The sequence below is a fragment of the Lycium ferocissimum genome, chromosome 1, assembly GCF_029784015.1.
Source record: "Lycium ferocissimum isolate CSIRO_LF1 chromosome 1, AGI_CSIRO_Lferr_CH_V1, whole genome shotgun sequence".
NCBI lineage: Eukaryota > Viridiplantae > Streptophyta > Magnoliopsida > Solanales > Solanaceae > Lycium > Lycium ferocissimum.
In genome coordinates, this window is record NC_081342.1 from 17,963,666 (window position 1) to 17,984,467 (window position 20,802).

Genomic DNA, 20,802 nt, shown 5'->3' on the forward strand with positions numbered 1-20,802 from the left:
AAAATAAATAATTAGTAGAGTTAAGAAAGTAGAACCCGATTATGGAGTAATTTTTTTCTTGATTTGTTGCTGGCCACATTTGCCGCATTAAAATCGAAATACATGTTGCCTTATATAATCTTGCTGTGATGATCTTGCCGCACCTTTTGAAGACTTTAGAATAATCTATTAATTAAACAGGCTCCAAGACTGAAAAGTTAAATTCAGCCAAGTCAAACGGGCTCCAAGAGTGAAAATTTTCAACGGGCACTTGGCTTTGCCTACAGGATCAAATTCACACAAAGAAGAAAAATAATCCTGGCACAATGAATTGGGTGGAACTTTTATGGGAATAATGATATAAACAAAAGAGAAGCATGGCTAATCAAAAGAAAAGAAGGATCGAAAGAACGTTTAATCCCCTATGCTTTCCAACTGCTCCAGTATATGACCCCCTCAAGTATCTTGTTTCAATACCAGGAAAGTCAGTATGTTCAGTGATGTGTACTTCCTTCTTATTTTCTGTCAATCTAATACCAAAAACTCTTCAAAGATATTCCTCATTGTCAGCCTTTCATTTTAGTTCTTCCAAAATTCATTATAATTAACAAGAATAATTAGCTAAACAAACTCATAATAAATAACTTCTTTAAGGAGTGCCAAGTCAATAAAGCCGAGAAAAAAAATGAAACGGAGGGAGTATCACAAGCCACATGACAACTTCATAGTTAGAAAATATACCTCTATATAAATGTTAATAAAAAAGGATCATGAGCACTCAACCTTAGTATATTCTCGCAAATATTCGCAAATATTTCCCTTTTTTTTTTTTTTTTAAATCAACAAGTCAATATTTTTAAAAAGGATCCTGTAACGACTAATCTTTCGTTCCTGAAAATAATAATCAAGACAAGAAAAATAGCGACAAAGAATAATATTTGATTTCAAGAATTTGTGCGGGGGTTACAATCTTTATGAAATCTTAAATAAAAAGATGTAATCCTCTGATTCTTCTCCTCACGATACGGCCGTTAATCAAGGGCTTTACTTGTTCTTGAATAGATAGATCACTTGTTGTTGATATTTCACTACGAATGCGGAGTCGAGCTTTAATCACAAACGTAGAGGTATGGAAACTTGCGGCTCACCACTTGGAGCGAAGACTTCTTAGTATGCGGAAGACTTGCAGATGAGAGCTTCTCTATGTATCTTTTCTTTTTTTTAGCTTTGTGAAGACCCCTATTTATAGTTGCAGGGGAGAGCTAGGGTTTGTATATGATTGGTTGAACCTTATCATTTGAACACTTGGCGACATTTGATTGGTTCTTCTATTGTCTTGGCATCTTTGCGTCACTTATGCACGTGGCATGATTTGATTGGTCCTTGACTTGACTTGGAGCGCCACGTCATTTGGTACGTGGCACGGACCTTGGGCTAATAGAGTGGGCTCATCATGTGAAGTCCGACAAGATAGACTAGCCCAATTAAATTGGTCTTTCAATTAAATCCATACTAATTGGACTTAAGCAATTAATCCAATTATATTAGCCCATAATATTTGTTCGGACTAATATACCTTGGATTTAATATAATTCGAATTTCTTGTGAATTTACTTTTAATAAGATTTCATCATCTACAAATGCCCCCTGCTTCAAGGCTTGTCGGAGTGTCCAAACTTTTCGAACTCGAGAGACTAGGCTTGAAGTACCGATAACCCCTTCATTTTCTTGGGTCGATACATGGCCACATTTGGGTACTTGGTATTACAATCTTTGTAGCCTTTATCCACTAAGACATCCAGCTTGCCACCCTTAGGAATCAAAATAATTTGCTTGAAACAAGGAAAGCCAAGCATTATTAAATTGTGTCCACGTAGATCAAACTAACATTTTGCTGTACCAGCGGAGTACATTTTGAAAGTAGAAAGTGGCTAATGTTTTTCATAGCTTTTTGATGCAGATTGTAATTTCGAAAACAATATGCTTCAAATGTGCGTGGCATCCGGTTGTAATTCCCGTTCACCAAGTTATTTATTTTCCATAAGTCTAGACTTTCCATAAATAAGCCTAAACTTTTCATAATTTGCATGGTATTTCCTTATTATTTATTAGGGAAACATTGACTTTCCATAAGCCTAGACTCTCCATATATAAAACCTAAACTTTCCATAAGCTTAAACTTTCCATGTATAAGCCTAAATTTTCCATAACTTGATTCCAACTAGAACAAGAATTTCTTTGTGTAGTCCATATAGGAACCAGATTTTGACATCTATAAATACACCGCCTTCTCTTGGTGTTTGAGAGTCAATTTGAAGCATCGTCGAGCTGGTTCGACCCATCTCTATCAGGTAATTTTCTTCTTCCATATGTATTTTCGTCACTTTCTTCACAGCTCTCTGCATGTCTGCGGTAAAAAATTCATATCTCAATGTAGGAACATCGAAATCATGATCCGCTTGATGTTTCGGAAACTAGACTCGTAGAGCTACGTCACACGTGGAAACCACGACCCAATTGCGTCTATATTTGCTCAGATATTGATCGAGAATCAGACCTTCAGTTCTGGTTTGCTGGTTCATTAGTTTTGTGCGTCCTGACGAAAAATCTTATATCTTGACTTAGGAACATCGCAATCACGAACGGTTTGCGGCGTCGGAAAGAAGACTCATAGAGCTACGTCACATACGAAAACCACAATCAAATTGCTTCGATATTGGCTCAGTTATATTTTTTTTAATCAGCCACAGAATCTGATTTTGCTTTCTTGGCTTTGGACATGCTCTACGAAACTTACCTGTCCCTTTTTTTTTTTATTTCTTTTGCAGGTCTTTGGGCGCATCTGTACGGCTTTAACTTTAAACAAAGATGATGCACTTTCGTGACCGCGATACGCCGCATCCTCATCTAGAGATAGTGAGCAACAAACGAAATTCGAACTCCAAAGTCCTTTCCTTGGGGATTCAATCTCCGGTGATCGGCGCCTTCTCACTTGATAGAGAGCTATCTGTTGAATTGCTTCATCTTTCCGAATCGTCAAAAAATAGAGACCAAAGACGTCATGAGCAACTTCTCGTACAAGGCCATTAATATGGATGTCCCTCTATATTATTGCCCCAGTTCGTCGGGATGTCGCGTCTACCGAATCTTCTCATCCCAAAGGATGTTTCAGCAATTGGAGTGTTCCGCCTTCTGTATTTGGTGAAGTTTGCTACTTGAGTTCTTGACAACAGGTCCAATGCACATGCCGAAGACGACGAAGCAATAGTGGCAGAGAGATTGATATTCAAGATCGGGCTATTGGCCCCGAGATAAAGCTTCATGATATTGGGGCTCACCATGCAAACTAGATTGTCATACTTCAATCCATATCCATCATGCCAAATTGAAGCGTCGTGCCAATGGCACCGATCCGTATAGAACCAAGAAGCTTAGTGCAGTTCGCACCATGGGCGTCGATTCGTTTAGAGTCAAAAAGCTTCGTGCAATAGGCATCATGGGCTCCATCATCCTTTTTTTTTTTCTTTTGCAGGTTTATGAGAAAGTGCAAATTGTCTCGATATCATACCAAGAAGATGCAACAGATGGTCGTTCGATTAGCGAGGAACTACTTCGCGTGTCCCCTCTTGTGGCTCGGCGAGAAAGAGGCGTGGAGTGACCGTATTACATCTTCGGAGAGTGAGCAACCGTATTCCATAATGGGAGACACATCGACCGTATTCTATCATTGGCGGAACATCGACCGTATTCCATCATTGGGACATATCTCACATCGACCGTATTCCATCTTTGGCGGAACATCGACCGTATTCCATCATTAGGGACATATCTCACATCGACCGTATTCCATCTTTGGTGAGCTAGCATATGGCGTATCTTCGCAAATATTTCTTGGTGTAGGAGCGATGAAATCATAAGATGCTTGTCTCTAAAAATTTAGATATTGAAGGGATGTTTCGTGCGAGTAAAATCCTTACGGATTAGCTATAGAAACTTCTTGAATTTGGTCCGAGCGTCTGTCGTATCGCTTTCTTTCCAGCTCTGTGCACTTGTTCCATAAAATTCATAACTTGAGCTTGGAGATTTCAAATTATGCACCGCTTGATCCTTTGAAGCTCAAACTACAACTATGTGGATTATGGAGACATAATTCATGTTAGATTCGACTTCAACAAGTTTTTGTAGTGACGTCACCATTTGAAGAAATAACGCACACTTGATTAAGGCACTTAAGACAAGTTGATCACAATCCTTGGCTTCAATTGCTTTCACCATAAATTCTTTGTATAGGATGATGTACATATAGTTTCATCCCATTTTTTTTTGAATCACTGATGTACCAAAATCCATCGGAATTGAGGCAATAAAATATCTTTTACACTTCGATGCAATTTGTTTCCTTTCTTTTGCAATGTATGTCTTTGTATTTGAAAGAATTAATGTGATGCCCCCAACATTAATTATGGTCACCACATCATGTCATGCCATTTTTATTAAACTTATGCGACTAAACTTAGAATGTAACTCTAAGCGCCTACGTACCTCGGTGAAAAGGATCAAGTCATAACGTAGTTCAGTAAGATTGATTTCATTTTGACGTCCTAACTTTTTCCTAGGCCACCTCATTTAAGGTCTTCAACCTAGCGAACATTTTTTTTGTTGCACCATACACAGTTTAAACTCAGGTAGGACAGGAGTATTCAACTTGAAGATGGAGCTTTTGTAACTTCAAGAATATGCTCGATTTCAAAGAGCTTAGTAACTTGAGAATTTAGCTCAAATTTGAATAGCTTTGCAACTTGAAGATTTGGCTCAAATTTGAAGAGCTTTGCAACTTGAAGATTCGGCTAAAATTTGAAGAGCTTTGCAACTTGAAGATTTGGCTCGTATTTGAAGATCTTCGCCACTTGAAGACTCAACTCGTATTTGAAGAGCTCCAAAACTCGAAGATTTGGCTCATATTTGAACAACTCAGTGACTTGAACATTTAGCTAGAATTTGAAGAGCTTTGAAACTTGAAGACTTTGCTCGAATTTGAGGAGCATCAAAACTTGTAGATTTAGCTCGAATTTGAGGAGCTTCTTGATATGAAGGTTTAGCTTGAATTTAAAGAGCTTCACAACTATAGATCTAGCTCGAACTTAAGGAGTTTCTTGATATGAAGATTTAGCTCGAATTTGATGAGCTTTACGACTTGAGAATTTAGCCCAAATTGGAAGAGCTCGTGACCTACAGTTTAGACTCGTGTGTCAAGGAGCATTTCAACTTGCAGTTTAAGCTCATGCGTCAAGGAGCGTTTCAACTTGCAGATTTAGGCTCTTGCATCGAGGAGTGTTTCAACTTGCAGATTTAGGCTCTTGCGTCGAGGAGCGTTTCAACTTGCAGTTTAGGCTCTTGCGTTAAGGAGCCTTTCAACTTGCAGTTTAGGTCTTGTGTTAAGGAGCGCTGTAACATACATGGACTCTTCTATTTCATCTTCGGATTCGAACTTGCCCCCACTATGGAAGTCTTCTATATCTTCATCTTCGTGAGGCTCACGGATATGCAACAATTGATCTCTACTTGTATCAATGCTTAATTCTATATCATGCGCACGAGTTGCCAACTCTTCAAATGTTTTGGGCCTTATTCCTTGCAAGATGTAACGAAGACCCCAATGCATACCTTGGATGCACATTTCGATCCCGAAGTTTCACTAAGGCGATCTTTGCGATTAAGGCTCAAGCTCCTCCGGCGATTGATGAAGTCAACAACTTTCTCACCCTTAATCGGCGGGAATTTGTAAGCTCTATCATGCTCACAACGCGCCTTGTCTTTGTAGAAGCGGTTAAGAAATTCTTGCTCTAGTTGCTCCCACCTATCAATGGAACTAGGTTCTAGGTCTATGTACCAATCGAAGGCATTCCCTTTGAGGGATCGAACAAATTGCTTGACAAGGTAATCACCATATGTTCCAGCATTATTGCAAGTTTCAACAAAGTGTGCTATGTGTTGTTTCGGATTCCCCTTGCCGTCGAATTGCTGCAACTTAGGAGGTTGATAGCCAGCAGGCATCTTCAACTTATCAATCCTTCGCGTATAAGGCTTTGCATATGTAAGAGAAGATTTGGGTGCGAGCTCAAATTTATCCTTGATAGCCTCGATGATGAAGTCCTTCAGCGGCTAGCGGGGAATCAGACCTTCGGCGGGGTCTTGGACCTTCTTGATCGTTGTTGCTTGTTTTGCAGAGGACTCTTCTTCCTCTTGTGTTTCGTGAAGCTTCACAGGTGCTTGGGTAGATTCTCCTTCGGCCATGCTCTCCAATTTATTTGTTAACTTGGTGATTTTAGCATCTTGATCTTTAACATACTTCGATAGGCTTTCAACTGCTTTCGTCAAATTTTCAAGTTGTTCTTCTATGGTTGAACATTAGTCATCATTGCATGCACCACCATCGTAGGTGATGGAGAAGAACATGGATTTTCGTTAACATATGATGCGAACATGTTATGCGGAGTAGATCCAGTGCTTAAGACATCATCATCGACTTGCGTGAAGGATTTCTTGGACTTAGTGTTACGGCCCGTACTTTGTACGTTTCGATATTTCGAAGTCGTCGTGGGAAGCTAAGGACGAGACCATTTTCAAAAATCATTTTGGTGTACGAGTTGTTATAAATATAATTTATGACTATTATTGCATGGGAAATATTGAGAAAGGTTAAGGTTAAAAAGGGAATTGCAAAAGTGGTCAATGGAAAAAATGTGGAAGGTTAGGGCAAAATTGTAATAATGAGAAAAGTCGAGGGCAAAATGGTAAATTTCACCCAAGTTTCATGAAAATTCCATAAAAGGCCATATTGGCCATATGAAGAAAAGGAATGGACAAAAGATGACAAAAATAGTAAGTCATCTTTTAAAGGAAAAATCATAAAATAAAAGATGGAAAACAATAAAAAATTAAATGAAAAAAAAAGGAAGAAAAATCTAGAGAGGGGCATGTGCCCCTCACATGCAAGAGAGTGATATATATATATAAGAGAGAGTTCATCCTTTGATTCAAAAAAAAAAAAAGCAAGAAAAGAAAAAAAAAGAAAGGAAAAAAGACCATGGCCTATTCGGCCATGGAGGAAAAAAGGGACTTTCATGAAATCTTGCTTCAAAAAAATTTTCTCTTGATGTATTCCTATTAATTTAAGGGTCCCCTTCAACATGGTACAATTGTTAGAAGAGAGAATTACTCTTTGTTACAAAATCCTTACTTTAGCCAAGTGAAGAAGTAGTGAAGAAAGGTATGGTTTTATTATTTTATGGGTTGTGGAGGTTTTGTTTATGTTGTAGTGTGTGTTGGAACATGAAAAATCATGAAAATATGGATGTTGAAGTGGAGCCATAAATGTTGATGTTGGCCGTGTGAGTGTTGCATGTTAGGAATGTTGTGTTGATTTTAATTATCATGTTAGAGTGTTGTTGTAGGATGTGTATATATGAATGAAAATGCATGAATACATGTAAGTGGTGTGTGTGGCCGAATGGTGGCTGAATTGTGGAGGAAAATGAATCAAATTTATTTAGTGTTGTTGGTTATGGTTGTTGAGAATGATGTGGTGAGTAAATGAATGTTTGATGACTTATGTTGAAGTTTGGAAAATGAGGTGTAATGTGTGTGTGTGTGGTGTGAAGAAGAATGATGTTAATATATTTCTTGAATTTATGGAAACATTGTTGAAATGTATAGAAATTGTTGATATAGTTTATGAATTCAAAAGTCGAAAATATGTGTATGAATGTTTCTAGTGAGTTGGAGGATTTCGGGTAATGTTGTAAGTTGATTTTCATTTGAATATGGATTTTAGTTGATGATCTTGACTCATGCTTGAATCTATGATGAAAAATAATATTTGAACGTATGATTATTGATTTTGGTTTGAATGTATGGAGTTTATTTGAATGAATGTAATGTAGTCGCCTTATGTAGAAATGAGTTGTTAATGTTATAAATCATGTTGGAAATTGAATGTTGATGTTGCACATATGATTGTTAGTATGGTTGTTGTTGATTTTGGGCCGAGCCATATTCTCGGGATGGCGCATTTACAGAGGAGGTGCTGCCGAAATTTCGGCAGACAAGAACAAATCCAGGATGTGGAATTTTAAAGCTTCATGAATAGTAATTGGTAAACATGACCAAATCACAGATTTTGGCGAACTTTGGACGAGGATTTGGAGTACCGTAAGCGGCGGAAAAGGTACGTAAGGTTTTCCCCTTTCTTCTTTGGCATGTCTTAGATATAGTAGGCTTGAACACGTACCTTGGGGACCACTCTAATCATAGAAATCTGAGTTTGAATTTAGTTACTATTCATGCAGTAAGATTGAATTAAATGGCTTATGCTTTTTGTAAATAAATGTTCAAATGCTCATAACTGTGAAAACGAAAGTGAAATGACTTGGAATTTTCGACGATAACTTAATAAGACATAATGACCACTCTTTTATGTTCGTTACCCGGTTTGACCAGAGGTGGGCCCACAACACCCGAGACATACGTATAGGGTTTTATTTGCCTTATTTTAGTACGATAATTAATGAAAACTTTTGACTAATGTTCTGAGCTTGTCATGAGTATCTGGTAACTTAGATGTGGATGCGGCCGATTTGACTATTCGTTATAAACACCCGAAACACGAATGATCGATGTGAAAATTTGGATAAGCGATCGGTGTAAATATTCTGAAATAGAAATTCTGTTATAGGTATGCAGATATAAGTATTCCGCCATAAGTATCTGGATATGAACATTCTGGTACGTGTGTCTGATATGAGCCTTCTGATCTGAGTATTCTGATATGAGCGTCTGATATGAGATTTCTGATCTGAATATTCTGCTATGAGCATTCTCTGTAAGTCTTAATGTTCTCCACATACGACCCCCGGATCGCTTGGAAAGTCGAAGAGGTTTCTGTATGTTAAATGCTTATGACTCTTCGATGCTAATTCGGAAGAACCCGAGAGTTGTTCTGAATCCTCAGATGTTAATAAGTGTATGTATTCATCGAGTCTGATTTCATATGCATATGTTTCTGCACTACTCTGCTCGTGCGCGACTCAATGTATCTTTCACTGAGTCCCGGGCCAGGGCATGTTATGATCTCGTGTGTACGTTTCGATACGATTCTGATTCACTGAGTCCCGGGCCGGGACATGTTCTCGTGCGCACTTCTCGCATATATTCACCGAGTCCCTCGTACTTGCGGGCGGGACACGTTATCCGTATGTAATTATGATGTGATGTTATGGGGACGGTGGCCGGGATGGCACATGATTACTATTCACCGAGACCGCGCAGAGAGGGCGGGACACGTTATGTATACATGATTCTGATATGCATGATTTTATCTACCGAGTCCCTTAATAAAGGGCCGGGACACGTTGTTTGCATATATGACATCTGATTCTGCTATACATGATCCTATTCACCGAGTCCCTTATTAAAAGGGCCGGGACACGTTATTTGCATATGAGACATCAGGTTCTGCTATACATGATTCTAATCACCGAGTCCCTCATTAGAGGGCCGGGACACGTCATACACCTTTGAGATTTATGATGTTGATATACATTCTGTAATCTGTCCGATATATGTCATCCTCTGAGACTTCGGTATGTTTTGTACTCTGTCCTATATCTGTCAGTATCTGTACGATCTATATGTTCTGTATTGTATTCTGTCCGGTACATGACCTCTTCTGGACATTCTGTACGCTCTGTACTTCGTCTGACGTGTGACATCACGGGTTCACTCGGTATTTCTGGCACCTCTTCGGACATGCGGTCTGTGATTATAAATAAGTATTTTGGTACTCCGTTTGATCCGTTTATTTTCTGTATACTTTTGACATAAGGAGCAGGTATGTGTAGGTTGTGTCTGAAATGTAAGCATCTGTTGTTCTGAGTATGTATGTACTTGATAGTTCTGTCTGTTTCAGTTATAGATACGTTTTTTTTCGTATTGTATGCCTTACGTACTCGGTACATTTTCCGTCGACCCGACCCCTTTGTCTTCGGGGGCTGCGTTTCATGCCGCGCAGGTACTCCCAGATGAGCTGATGTTATTATAGAAGACGTTCCAGCGGAGATGGCAAGCTCCATTTTCCCGGGTGCTGCCGAGTCAGAGTTTGTCTGTTATGATTTGATTTTCTGGATCTGTGTTAGAGACTTTGCGAGACGCATTGTGGGTATGGTGTGTGTCGGTGTCGGCGGCTCCATCGGCCCGACATGTTAAGTTATGTTATGTAGTAAATTTTGTACAATTACAGATTTTGTCAAGTTTGAAAGCTTTATTATGTATTTCATGATTATTCAGTTTAGAGATCTGAAAGAAAAAAAAAAAAAAAAAAAAAAAAAAAAAAAAAAAAAATTTATGTGTACAATAGGAATCCGTGGGTTCGCTCGGCTCCGGATGTGGGGTCGGGTGCCCATCACGTCCCTTGGAAATTGGGGCGTGACAAAGTGGTATCAGAGCGAGGTCTGTCCGTGGGGTTGTCTGCAAAGTCGTGTCGGTAGAGTCCTGTTTATGATGTGAAGCGCGCCACGTTTATAAACGAGGAGGCTACGGGGCATCTAGGAATTGTTGACCTTCTTTTGCCATAGATCGTGCGATAGAGCCAAGTTATAGGAGAATGAAATAAGAAATTCTATATGTAAAGCCTTACATACGATGGAAGGAAACAATATGGGAAAAAGTTACAAGTGTGGATATATTTGACGATGTTGGAAATAGTAGTTTCGGATGGCCAAGATGTGATATGAAGTTATATATTGTAAGGTATTGATGGTATTTGCAACATATAGATTCGGATAATAAGAATTTGTGAAGGTGATATGGAAGGTTGAAAAGGGCAAAATAGTAATTGTAAGAAAAGACGTGTTACGAAAGTGCCTCGAGAATACGTGAAACTTTTTACTAGCTCCGGGACATGTAATAAAGGCCATACGAGGAAATGGACGTGAACATATCAGCATTAAGACACCGAAATTCACCAAAGTTCCGGAGTTAAGCGTGCTGGGGCCAGGACAATCCTGAATGGGTGACCCCCTGGGAAGTTTACTGAAAATCTTCTCAAATAAAAGATCCAAGAGACAAATGAGAAAGTAGAATGTACAAGATGGTTGGAGACCGTAAGAAGGCCACGTAGTACGCGCGACGGGGGTCAGATTAGAGAAGAGACAGAAAGTACGCTACGATTCTGAAATTGGGATAGGCTTGAACAGTGTCTGGAAGTATTCTGTGGGTTAGTTGATACTAATGATATGCGCACATGTGTATGAATATGTATGATACCTTATATGTGAGGGTATCGACGGAAAGTAAAAGGAAAACCTATGATGAGAAGTCTTGCTATGTTGTACGCGGAATTGGAAAGAAGAAGAGTTGGTGCAAAAGGAACCCCCTCCCAAAGTGCTACAAGACCCCATAAGGTCAGTTGAACATTCGAGGACGAATGTTCTAAAGGGGGGGAGGATGTTACGGCCCGTACTTTGTACGTTTCGATATTTCGAAGTCGTCGTGGGAAGCTAAGGACGAGACCATTTTCAAAAATCATTTTGGTGTACGAGTTATTATAAATACAATCTATGACTATTATTGCATGGGAAATATTGAGAAAGGTTAAGGTTAAAAAGAGGAATTTGCAAAATGGTCAATGAAAAAATGTGGAAGGTTAGGGGCAAAATTGTAATATTGAGAAAAGTCGAGGGGCAAAATGGGAATTTCAACCAAGTTTCATGAAAATTCCATAAAAAGGCCATATTGGCCATATGAAGAAAAAATGGACAAAAGATGACAAAAATTAAGTCATCTTTTAAGATTCAAAAAATCTAGAATAAAAATGGAAAAAGAAAATTAAAAAAAAAAATAAGAAAAATCTAGAGAGGGGCATGTGCCCCTCACATGCAAGTGAGTTGGATATATATATATTGTTCATCCTTTGATTGAAAAAAAAAAGCAAGCAAAAAAAAAAACAAAGGAAAAAAGACCATGGCCTATTCGGCCATGGAGAAAAAAACCACTTTCATGAAATCTTGTTCAAAAAATTTTCTCTTGATGTAATTCTACTAATTTAAGGGTGCCTTCAACATGGTACAATTGTTGGGAGGAGAGAATCACTCTTTGTTAAAAATCATCACTTTAGCCAAGTGAAGATGTTGTGAAGAAAGGTAAGAATCAATTATTTTATGGGTTGTGGAGGTTTTGTGTATGTTGTAGTGTGTGTTAAAACAAAAAATCATGAAAATATGGATGTTGAATGGAGCCATTAAATGTTGATGTGTGGCCGTGTGTATGGATGAGTGTTGCAAGGACAATGATTTAATTGATTTTAATTATCATGTTAGAGTGTTGTTGATGTCATGGATGGTATATATGAATGAAAATAGATGGAATATGTGAAATGGTGTGTGTGTGTGTGGGGTGAGTTGTGGAGAGGAGGAAATGAATCAAATTTATTTAGTGTTCTTGGTTATGTGTTGTTGTAGAATGATGTGATGTAAATGGAATGTTTGATGACTTATGTTGAAGTTTGGAAAATGTTGTAGAGCCGTGTGTGTGTGTGTGGTGTGTAAGAAGAATGAATTAAATATATGTAGTAAGTTGAAATTGTTGATTGAAATGTATAGAATGGGTGATAACGCATGAAAATCTATGGAATGTGTGTGTTGTGTTGTGGATTTCGGAATGATGATGTTGCGGTAAGTTATGGTGAGTTGATTTCCTTAATATTTTAGTTGATGTTGACTCGGAATCTATGATGAAAAATGAAATTTAATGGTTATGATTATTGATTTTGGTTTAATGATGAAGTTGATGTTTATGTTGGAATGTTCTTGTATCGCCGGCATGTAGAAATCATGTTGTTAATGTTGCATGCGTTGCTAATGATGTGTTGATGTTCTATTCTCGGATATGTTGTTGAATTTGGGCCGAGCCATATTCTCGGGATGCGCGCATTTACGAGGGTGAGTCTTTGCCGAAATTTCGGCGGACAAAAACAAGTTCAAGATTGGAGTTTTAAAGCTTCATGAATAGTAATTGGTAAACATGACCAAATCACAGATTTTGGCGAACTTTGGACGAGGATTTGGAGTACCGTAAGCGGCGGAAAAGGTACGTAAGGCTTTCCCCTTTCTTCTTTGGCATGTCTTAGATATAGTAGGCTTGAACACGTACCTTGGGGACCACTCTAATCTTAGAAATCTGAGTTTGAATTTAGTTACTATTCATGCAGTAAGATTGAATTAAATGGCTTATGCTTTTTGTAAATAAATGTTCAAATGCTCATAACTGTGAAAACGAAAGTGAAATGACTTGGAATTTTCGACGATAACTTAATAAGACATAATGACCACTCTTTTATGTTCGTTACCCGGTTTGACCAGAGGTGGGCCCACAACACCCGAGACATACGTATAGGGTTTTATTTGCCTTATTTTAGTACGATAATTAATGAAAACTTTTGACTAATGTTCTGAGCTTGTTATGAGTATCTGGTAACTTAGATGTGGATGCGCTGATTTGACTATTCTGTTATAAACACTCCGACACGAATGATCTGATGTGAAAATTTGGGTAAGCAGTCCGGTGTAAATATTCTGAAATAGAAATTCTGTTATAGGTATGCAGATATAAGTATTCCGCCATAAGTATCTGGATATGAACATTCTGGTACGTGTGTCTGATATGAGCCTTCTGATCTGAGTATTCTGATATGAGCGTCTGATATGAGATTTACGATGCGAATATTCGCTATGAGCATTCTCTCGTAAGTCTTAATGTTCTCCACATACGACCCGGATCGCTTGGAAAGTCCGAAGAGGTTTACGTATGTTAAATGCTTATGACTCTTCGATGCTAATTCGGAAGAACCGAGAGTTGTTCGAATCCTCGGATGTTAATAAGTGTATGTATTCATCGAGTCGATTTCATATGCATATGTTTTACGCACTACTCTGCTCGTGCGCGACTCAATGTATCTTTCACTGAGTCCCGGGCCAGGGCATGTTACGATCTCGTGTGTACGTTTCGATACGATTCTGATTCACTGAGTCCCGGGCCAGGACATGTTCTCGTGCGCACTTCTCTGCATATATTCACCGAGTCCCTCGTACTTGCGGGCCGGGACACGTTATCTGTATGTAATTATGATGTGATGTTATGGGGACGGTGGCCAGGATGGCACATGATTACTATTCACCGAGACCGCGATAGAGGGGCGGGACACGTTATGTATACATGATTCGATATGCATGATTTTATCTACCGAGTCCCTTAATAAAGGCGGGACACGTTGTTTGCATATATGACATACGATTACGCTATACATGATCCTATTCACCGAGTCCCTTAATAAAAGGGCGGGACACGTTATTTGCATATGAGACATCGGGTTTCGTTATACATGATTCTAATCACCGAGTCCCTCGTTAGAGGCGGGACACGTCATACACCTTTGAGATTTATGATGTTGATATACATTACGTAATGTCGTCCGATATATGTCATCTTCTGAGACTTCGGTATGTTTTGTACTCTGTCCGATATCTGTCAGTATCTGTACAATCTATACGTTCTGTATTGTATTATGTCCGGTACATGACCTCTTCTGGACATTCTGTACGCTCTGTACTTCGTCTGACGTGTAACATCACGGGTTCACTCGGTATTTCTGGCACCTCTTCGGACATGCGGTCTGTGATTATAAATAAGTATTTTGGTACTCCGTTTGATCCGTTTATTTTCTGTATACTTTTGACATAAGGAGCAGGTATGTGTAGGTTGTGTCTGAAATGTAAGCATCTGTTGTTCAGTATGTATGTACTTGATAGTTACATACATTTCGATTATAGATACTTTTTACGTATTGTATGCCTTACGTACTCGGTACATTTTCCGTCGACCCCCTGTCTTCGGGGCTGCGTTTCATGCCGCGCGGTACTCCCGGATGAGTGATGTTATTATAGAAGACGTTCCCGGCGGAAGATGGCAAGCTCCATTTTCCGGGTCTTCTTGCCGAGTCGAGTTTGTACGTTATGATTTGATTTTACGGATCCGTGTTAGAGACTTTGCGAACGACATTGTGGGTATGGTGTGTGTTCATCAGCGGCTCCATCAGCCGACATGTTAAGTTATGTTATGTAGTAAATTTTGTACAATTACAGATTTTGTCAAGTTTGAAAGCTTTATTATGTATTTCATGATTATTCAGTTTAGAGATCTGAAAGAAAAAAAAAAAAAAAAAAAAAAAAAAAAAAAAAAAATTTTATGTGTACAATAGGAATCCGTGGGTTCGCTCGGCTCCGGATGTGGGGTCGGGTGCCCATCACGTCCCTTGGAAATTGGGGCGTGACACTTAGATAAACTAAGTTGGGCAAGAACCCTCTCTACCATTTTGGCGACATCCTCGCCTTTTTCTATGGTGTTTGCGGGAGATCTCATGCCTTTTGAAGAAGAACCAAAGACGACGACGATTCGGCGTGCTTGCGAAGCTCGTTCTCTTAGCAATTTGGCTTGGTTGACGGGTCGATGCTCCCACGAGTAACATCTAGGATGTTTTCCACGACGGCGAGAATTTGGATCCGATAATTTTTGCGGATGCGGATTTCGAGTTTTATCTTGGAAGCCATCTTAGTGTTTTTGAACTTCAATTGTTGGAGAGAAGAGATGAGAGGTAAAGATTGTCCCAGCTGGCGTGCCAAATTTGTAACGACTAATCTTTCGTTCGAAAATAATAATCAAGACAAGAAAAATAGCGACAAAGAATAATATTTGATTTCAGAATTTGTGCGGGGTTACAATCTTTATGAAATCTTAAATAAAAAGATGTAATCCTCTGATTCTTCTTCTCACGATACGGCCGTTAATCAAGGGCTTTACTTGTTCTTGAATGGATAGATCACTTGTTGTTGATATTTCACTACGAATGCGGAGTCGAGCTTTAATCACAAACGTAGAGGTATGGAAACTTGCGGCTCACCACTTGGAGCGAAGACTTCTTAGTATGCAGAAGACTTGGTGCTGAGAGCTTCTCTATGTATTTTTTTTTCTTCCTCCTCCTTTTTAGCTTTGTGAAGACCCCTATTTATAGTTGCAGGGGAGAGCTAGGGTTTGTATATGATTGGTTGAACCTTGTCATTTGAACACTTGGCGACATTTGATTGGTTCTTCTATTGTCTTGGCATGCTGCGTCACTTATGCACGTGGCATGATTTGACTGGTCCTTGACTTGACTTGGAGCGCCACGTCATTTGATACGTGGCACGGACCTTGGGCTAATAGAGTGGGCTCATCATGTGAAGTCCGACAAGATAGACTAGCCCAATTAAATTGGTCTTTCAATTAAATCCATACTAATTGAACTTAAGCAATTAATCCAATTATATTAGCCCATAATATTTGTTCGGACTAATATACCTTGGATTTAATATAATTCGAATTTCTTGTGAATTTACTTTTAATAAAATTTCATCATCTACAGATCCAAATATACAAACAGTAAACCATCAGCACTCTTGGAAAAACTTTTTTCAAGAAACATCATTTAAATGCAGAAAACAAAATTTCAGTAACCTATTTTGATTAATTATGATCTTTAAACTATGTCCCTCATCAGTCCAGGGGCTAAACTTCTCCATAAAAAATAATTCGATGTTTCTTTTTTTCTGGACAAGTTATGCCAAAAGTGATAAGGGAGATGAATCACTTTTTGCAGACAATTCAATAATCTTCTTAATAATAATCTCTTTTTAACTAAACGGGAAAATCTACTCTGAAATTGTTGGAAAAATATTAGAGATGATCACATTAAGAAGAAGAAATAAGAGACAAATAAAACATAGTAATAACAATAAAGATAAACATAGTTGAAATTGAAAAATCCGGTTCAAGGCACGCTATGGATGGCGCTATCTTCAGAGTAGCATTTCGTCGCTACCCTCGTGCAAATAGCAAAGTGACGTTCTACTCCCAAGATACAATGAACCACTCAGGAATCTTCTAATGTGCACTCAAATAGAAGTTCCGGAGAACCCTTTTAATTTCTCAACTGCTTTCGTAGGAATTCGGAATAAGAAGAAAAAAGACTCTCAAACAGAAAGAAAGGATAAAGTACTTAAAGATCTGAATTTCCTATTTCATTATTTTCTGCAGCAATGGGATAGTATTTATAGAAAGTGATCACACCTCTTCATGAATGGATGTACCCTTTAAGATTGGATGACACCTTTTCACAATGAATAGGTGTATCCTTTGAATGGGTAACACCTTTTCATAATATATTTTGTCTTTAAAAAATGGTGCTTTCTAATTTTGAATCACTTCTAAATAAATTCCAACAATTTACAGCCGCATAGATGTCTAAGGCTTGTTTTGGATCACAAATTTAAAAGATCTTCCTTTCTTTTTTAAACTTTATGCCTAATCAAGTGGTGTACATAAATTAGAACGGAGGGATGATCTATATTTGGAGCATCTGTTACTGCCACTTTCCAATATTTAGTGCGGTGCGGACATTTCTACTGTTTAAAGTTTGGTGGGGTTAAAAATCTGTTATTGGTGTGCACGGTTGTCTTATGGATCATCAACTTTGCTTAAAATGCATGCGCAATCTCTCATTCTTTATTAAAGATAATGTACTGTTAAATTTACACAAATCTCTCCATTAGTGTTCGCTAGTAAAATGGTGGAGATGCTTTTATAGTGATGGTGGGTCGTGGTTGTGGGGGTTTGGGGGAGGGGGTGTTGGGTGGGGGAGGGTTGGTAGGTGGCGTGGGCAGTGGGTCTGGGGGTATGGTTAATGAAGAATATCCAAATAAAGCATGCATATTTTGGTGCTTCTTCGAAGCTGCAGATATTTGCTTTCAGGGAAATACATTTCTCGGTCAAATACTAATTGGCTTCAATCTCTGAAAGAACATTGGGCCGTCATAGTATCTTTTCTCCCACTGGGCGGACTACCAAATTGGACCTTGACAATGATGAAACTTGGAACTTCTCCTTTATATAATAACGAACATTAATGTCATTAAGCTAAATTTTTTGTTTTTTTGTTTTTTTTTTTTTTTTTGTTTTTTGTTTTTTTTTTTTGTTTTTTGGGATAAATCACATCAAATCGACAGATTGAGTTAAACAGAAAAACAAATCCATTAGTGATTTGGTATTGAGAAAAAAAAAATCAACCATGACTGCTTTGATTTGGTATTAATTTTTAAAAACAAAAAAGTCAAACCGAGAACACATTAAGCGGAATATATATATATATATATATATATATATATATATAATTCTTTAAAATTATTTTATATATAAAATTATTTAAGTAAAAATTTCTTTAACTTTGTCATAGTTTTATTTTGTTAACATTTTAACACCATTTTTGGCTTTGCATTTGGTCTCATTGTCTATATACATTAGCTTGAATGAAGCCCAAATCAAGACCAAATATCCCCCCATCCCTAAATAGTAACTTATATTATAAATGAAACCATTACACATCTCTAATGATTCCCTTGTCGATAATAACAATCCATCCATTTTTAATAAAGGTTTTTCATGTATATAAAGTTAGAAAGAGCTCAACTTCTAATAGTAGTTTGGCATTGTGGTTGATAGTTCTGTGTAATTGATTACAATGAACTGAATTAGCTAGGTATAATTGTATGAAATAGTGTGACATATACATCATATTTCACAAAAATAAAAAATAAATCTTGAAAAAAATCGAGAATGACAAATTCGATTATTTATTGCTTTGATTTATAGATATAAAAAACAAATACATTTGATTTGATTTAATAAATAAAAAACCCGAATCAACCCAATTCATTAGGTGAGAACAGAGAACCTTGTGATTTGTGAATGAATGACTGAATACTAATCCTTCTTTTGTTGAGACGTTTAAGCAACATCCACTAGACTAATCTACAGGTCAACAAAAAGAAACTACAAACTAACAATGGAAAACGAAAAATATTATGATGCGACGTTATTGAATTTAGAGCTATATAAAGAGCCAAAATCATAGTAACAAAGTCTACAATAAAAATTACGGTTGGCAAAAATTTAGTTCTCCAAAAATTGTATATGGAATATTATTTTTTCTAGATAATTTCATATATATGACCAAATTTTTTTAATTACTTATATTCCGTCTTCCATTTCTCTTATACAGTTTTTCCTTCAACTTTAATGTTATCGGTTAAGGCCCAAATATGAAACCGCTTTACGACCAGTCAAATCTTTCATTCAATTTAATGACAGCCACCATCACCCCTCGTTGCCACCCATGACTCTAACCCCAGCCCTTTGTGGAAGAAGTCAACATAGAATCCACTTTTGGTCAATGGTCAAATATGACTACGACATTTCTATATATAGTCATGTCCATGCATATACCTTAACTTCCACACTCTTTAATTAGCACGCTATCCTCTACAAATTCAATCCATATAACGAGAAACATAGAAGGTGGCCAAGGTGATGGATAACGAAGATCATGGAGGAAGAAGAGAGAACAAATATCGAGGCATACGACGAAGACCGTGGGGAAAATATGCAGCGGAGATACGCGATCCTAATAGAAATGGCTCACGTCTCTGGCTAGGTACTTTTGAAACAGCTGAAGAGGCGGCCCGAGCTTATGATCGGGCCGCCTTTTCTCTGAGGGGCCATCAGGCCATCCTCAACTTCCCTAACGATGGACATTATCATACCAATAATCATACTAATGTACCTCTAGGTCCTGGACCAAGCTACACTTCCTCGATGGGAAACGTGCACGTGTCATCATCTTCTTCTTCAACTACTGGTTCTCATCATCAACAAGAGGATGTGAGATTGGAGGGACATGATCATGGAGAGAAGGTTGAATTTGAGTATTTGGACAATAATCTTCTCGACGAGCTTCTTGGCTCACAAGTTCATTGTCAGGCTAATAAACGGCCCAAGGTTTAGATTGTTTCGAAAAGCTTGAAATGTTTAGGCCCTTTAAGGACCTTCTCAATCTGTTGGTTGCATGTTATTTCCAACTCCTTTAATTTTTTTCTACTACTTAATTTTACGTCCAACTTGCTTTGCTATATCTGTTGTATTTTATCATGATCATTTATTTCTATACTCATAAGTTAAGAGGATGATCCAAATGTTTTGACAGAGACATATAACCCCTAATTGATACCCTCTTTTTATTGTACTGAGCTTCTCATAATAATTTAAGGAAGCATATCGTTCCATGTGTAAAAAAATTAAATAGAGCATCGATTTGGCAACAATAAAAAAATTAAAATGACAGACATTAAAGTTTGTGTAGGAAGCCTTAATTTATTAGCCCAAGTACTAAATTCTTACATAAGTTTTTGTCAACTATAAGCATTTAATTATCTCGCAGCTGGTTATTACTTTAACAATTTGTACCGCGATGTTTCTCTAGTGAAAGTTTGTATAGGTCTCAAGTGAACAATTAAATTAGGAGTTTGATAATTGCAATAAATAACTTAGATTTTCAATCAAAGTAGAGAGATCACGAGCTGATGTTCGAATTCTTTCATTATATTGGGTTCGTACCTAGTTGAAGAGAGAATTGAAGGCAACTGTACATATTGATATCAGTTGAAATTAAGAGGACAAATAGTTATCCGAAAGACAGTTATGCAAGCCGGACTTAACGACAGATCTGTTTTCAAAATATATTAAAGAATCTGTAATAATTCTATTGATATGGATTAAAGTAGGTATAATATCTAGAAACTTAAAAATCCTCTGATTCTAATTTATGAATTGTTATAAATCTAAGGG

At 37.7% G+C, this 20,802-nt stretch overlaps 1 protein-coding gene across 1 annotated transcript; it reads left to right on the plus strand.

Moving 5' to 3' along the window:
* Window positions 1-19,424: 19,424 nt before the first annotated feature.
* Window positions 19,425-20,017, plus strand: LOC132069299 (ethylene-responsive transcription factor ERF098-like). The gene has a single exon (XM_059462694.1). It carries the CDS (start codon window positions 19,489-19,491, stop codon window positions 19,960-19,962), a length of 474 nt encoding a protein of 157 aa, XP_059318677.1. The 5' UTR covers window positions 19,425-19,488; the 3' UTR covers window positions 19,963-20,017.
* Window positions 20,018-20,802: the final 785 nt, after the last annotated feature.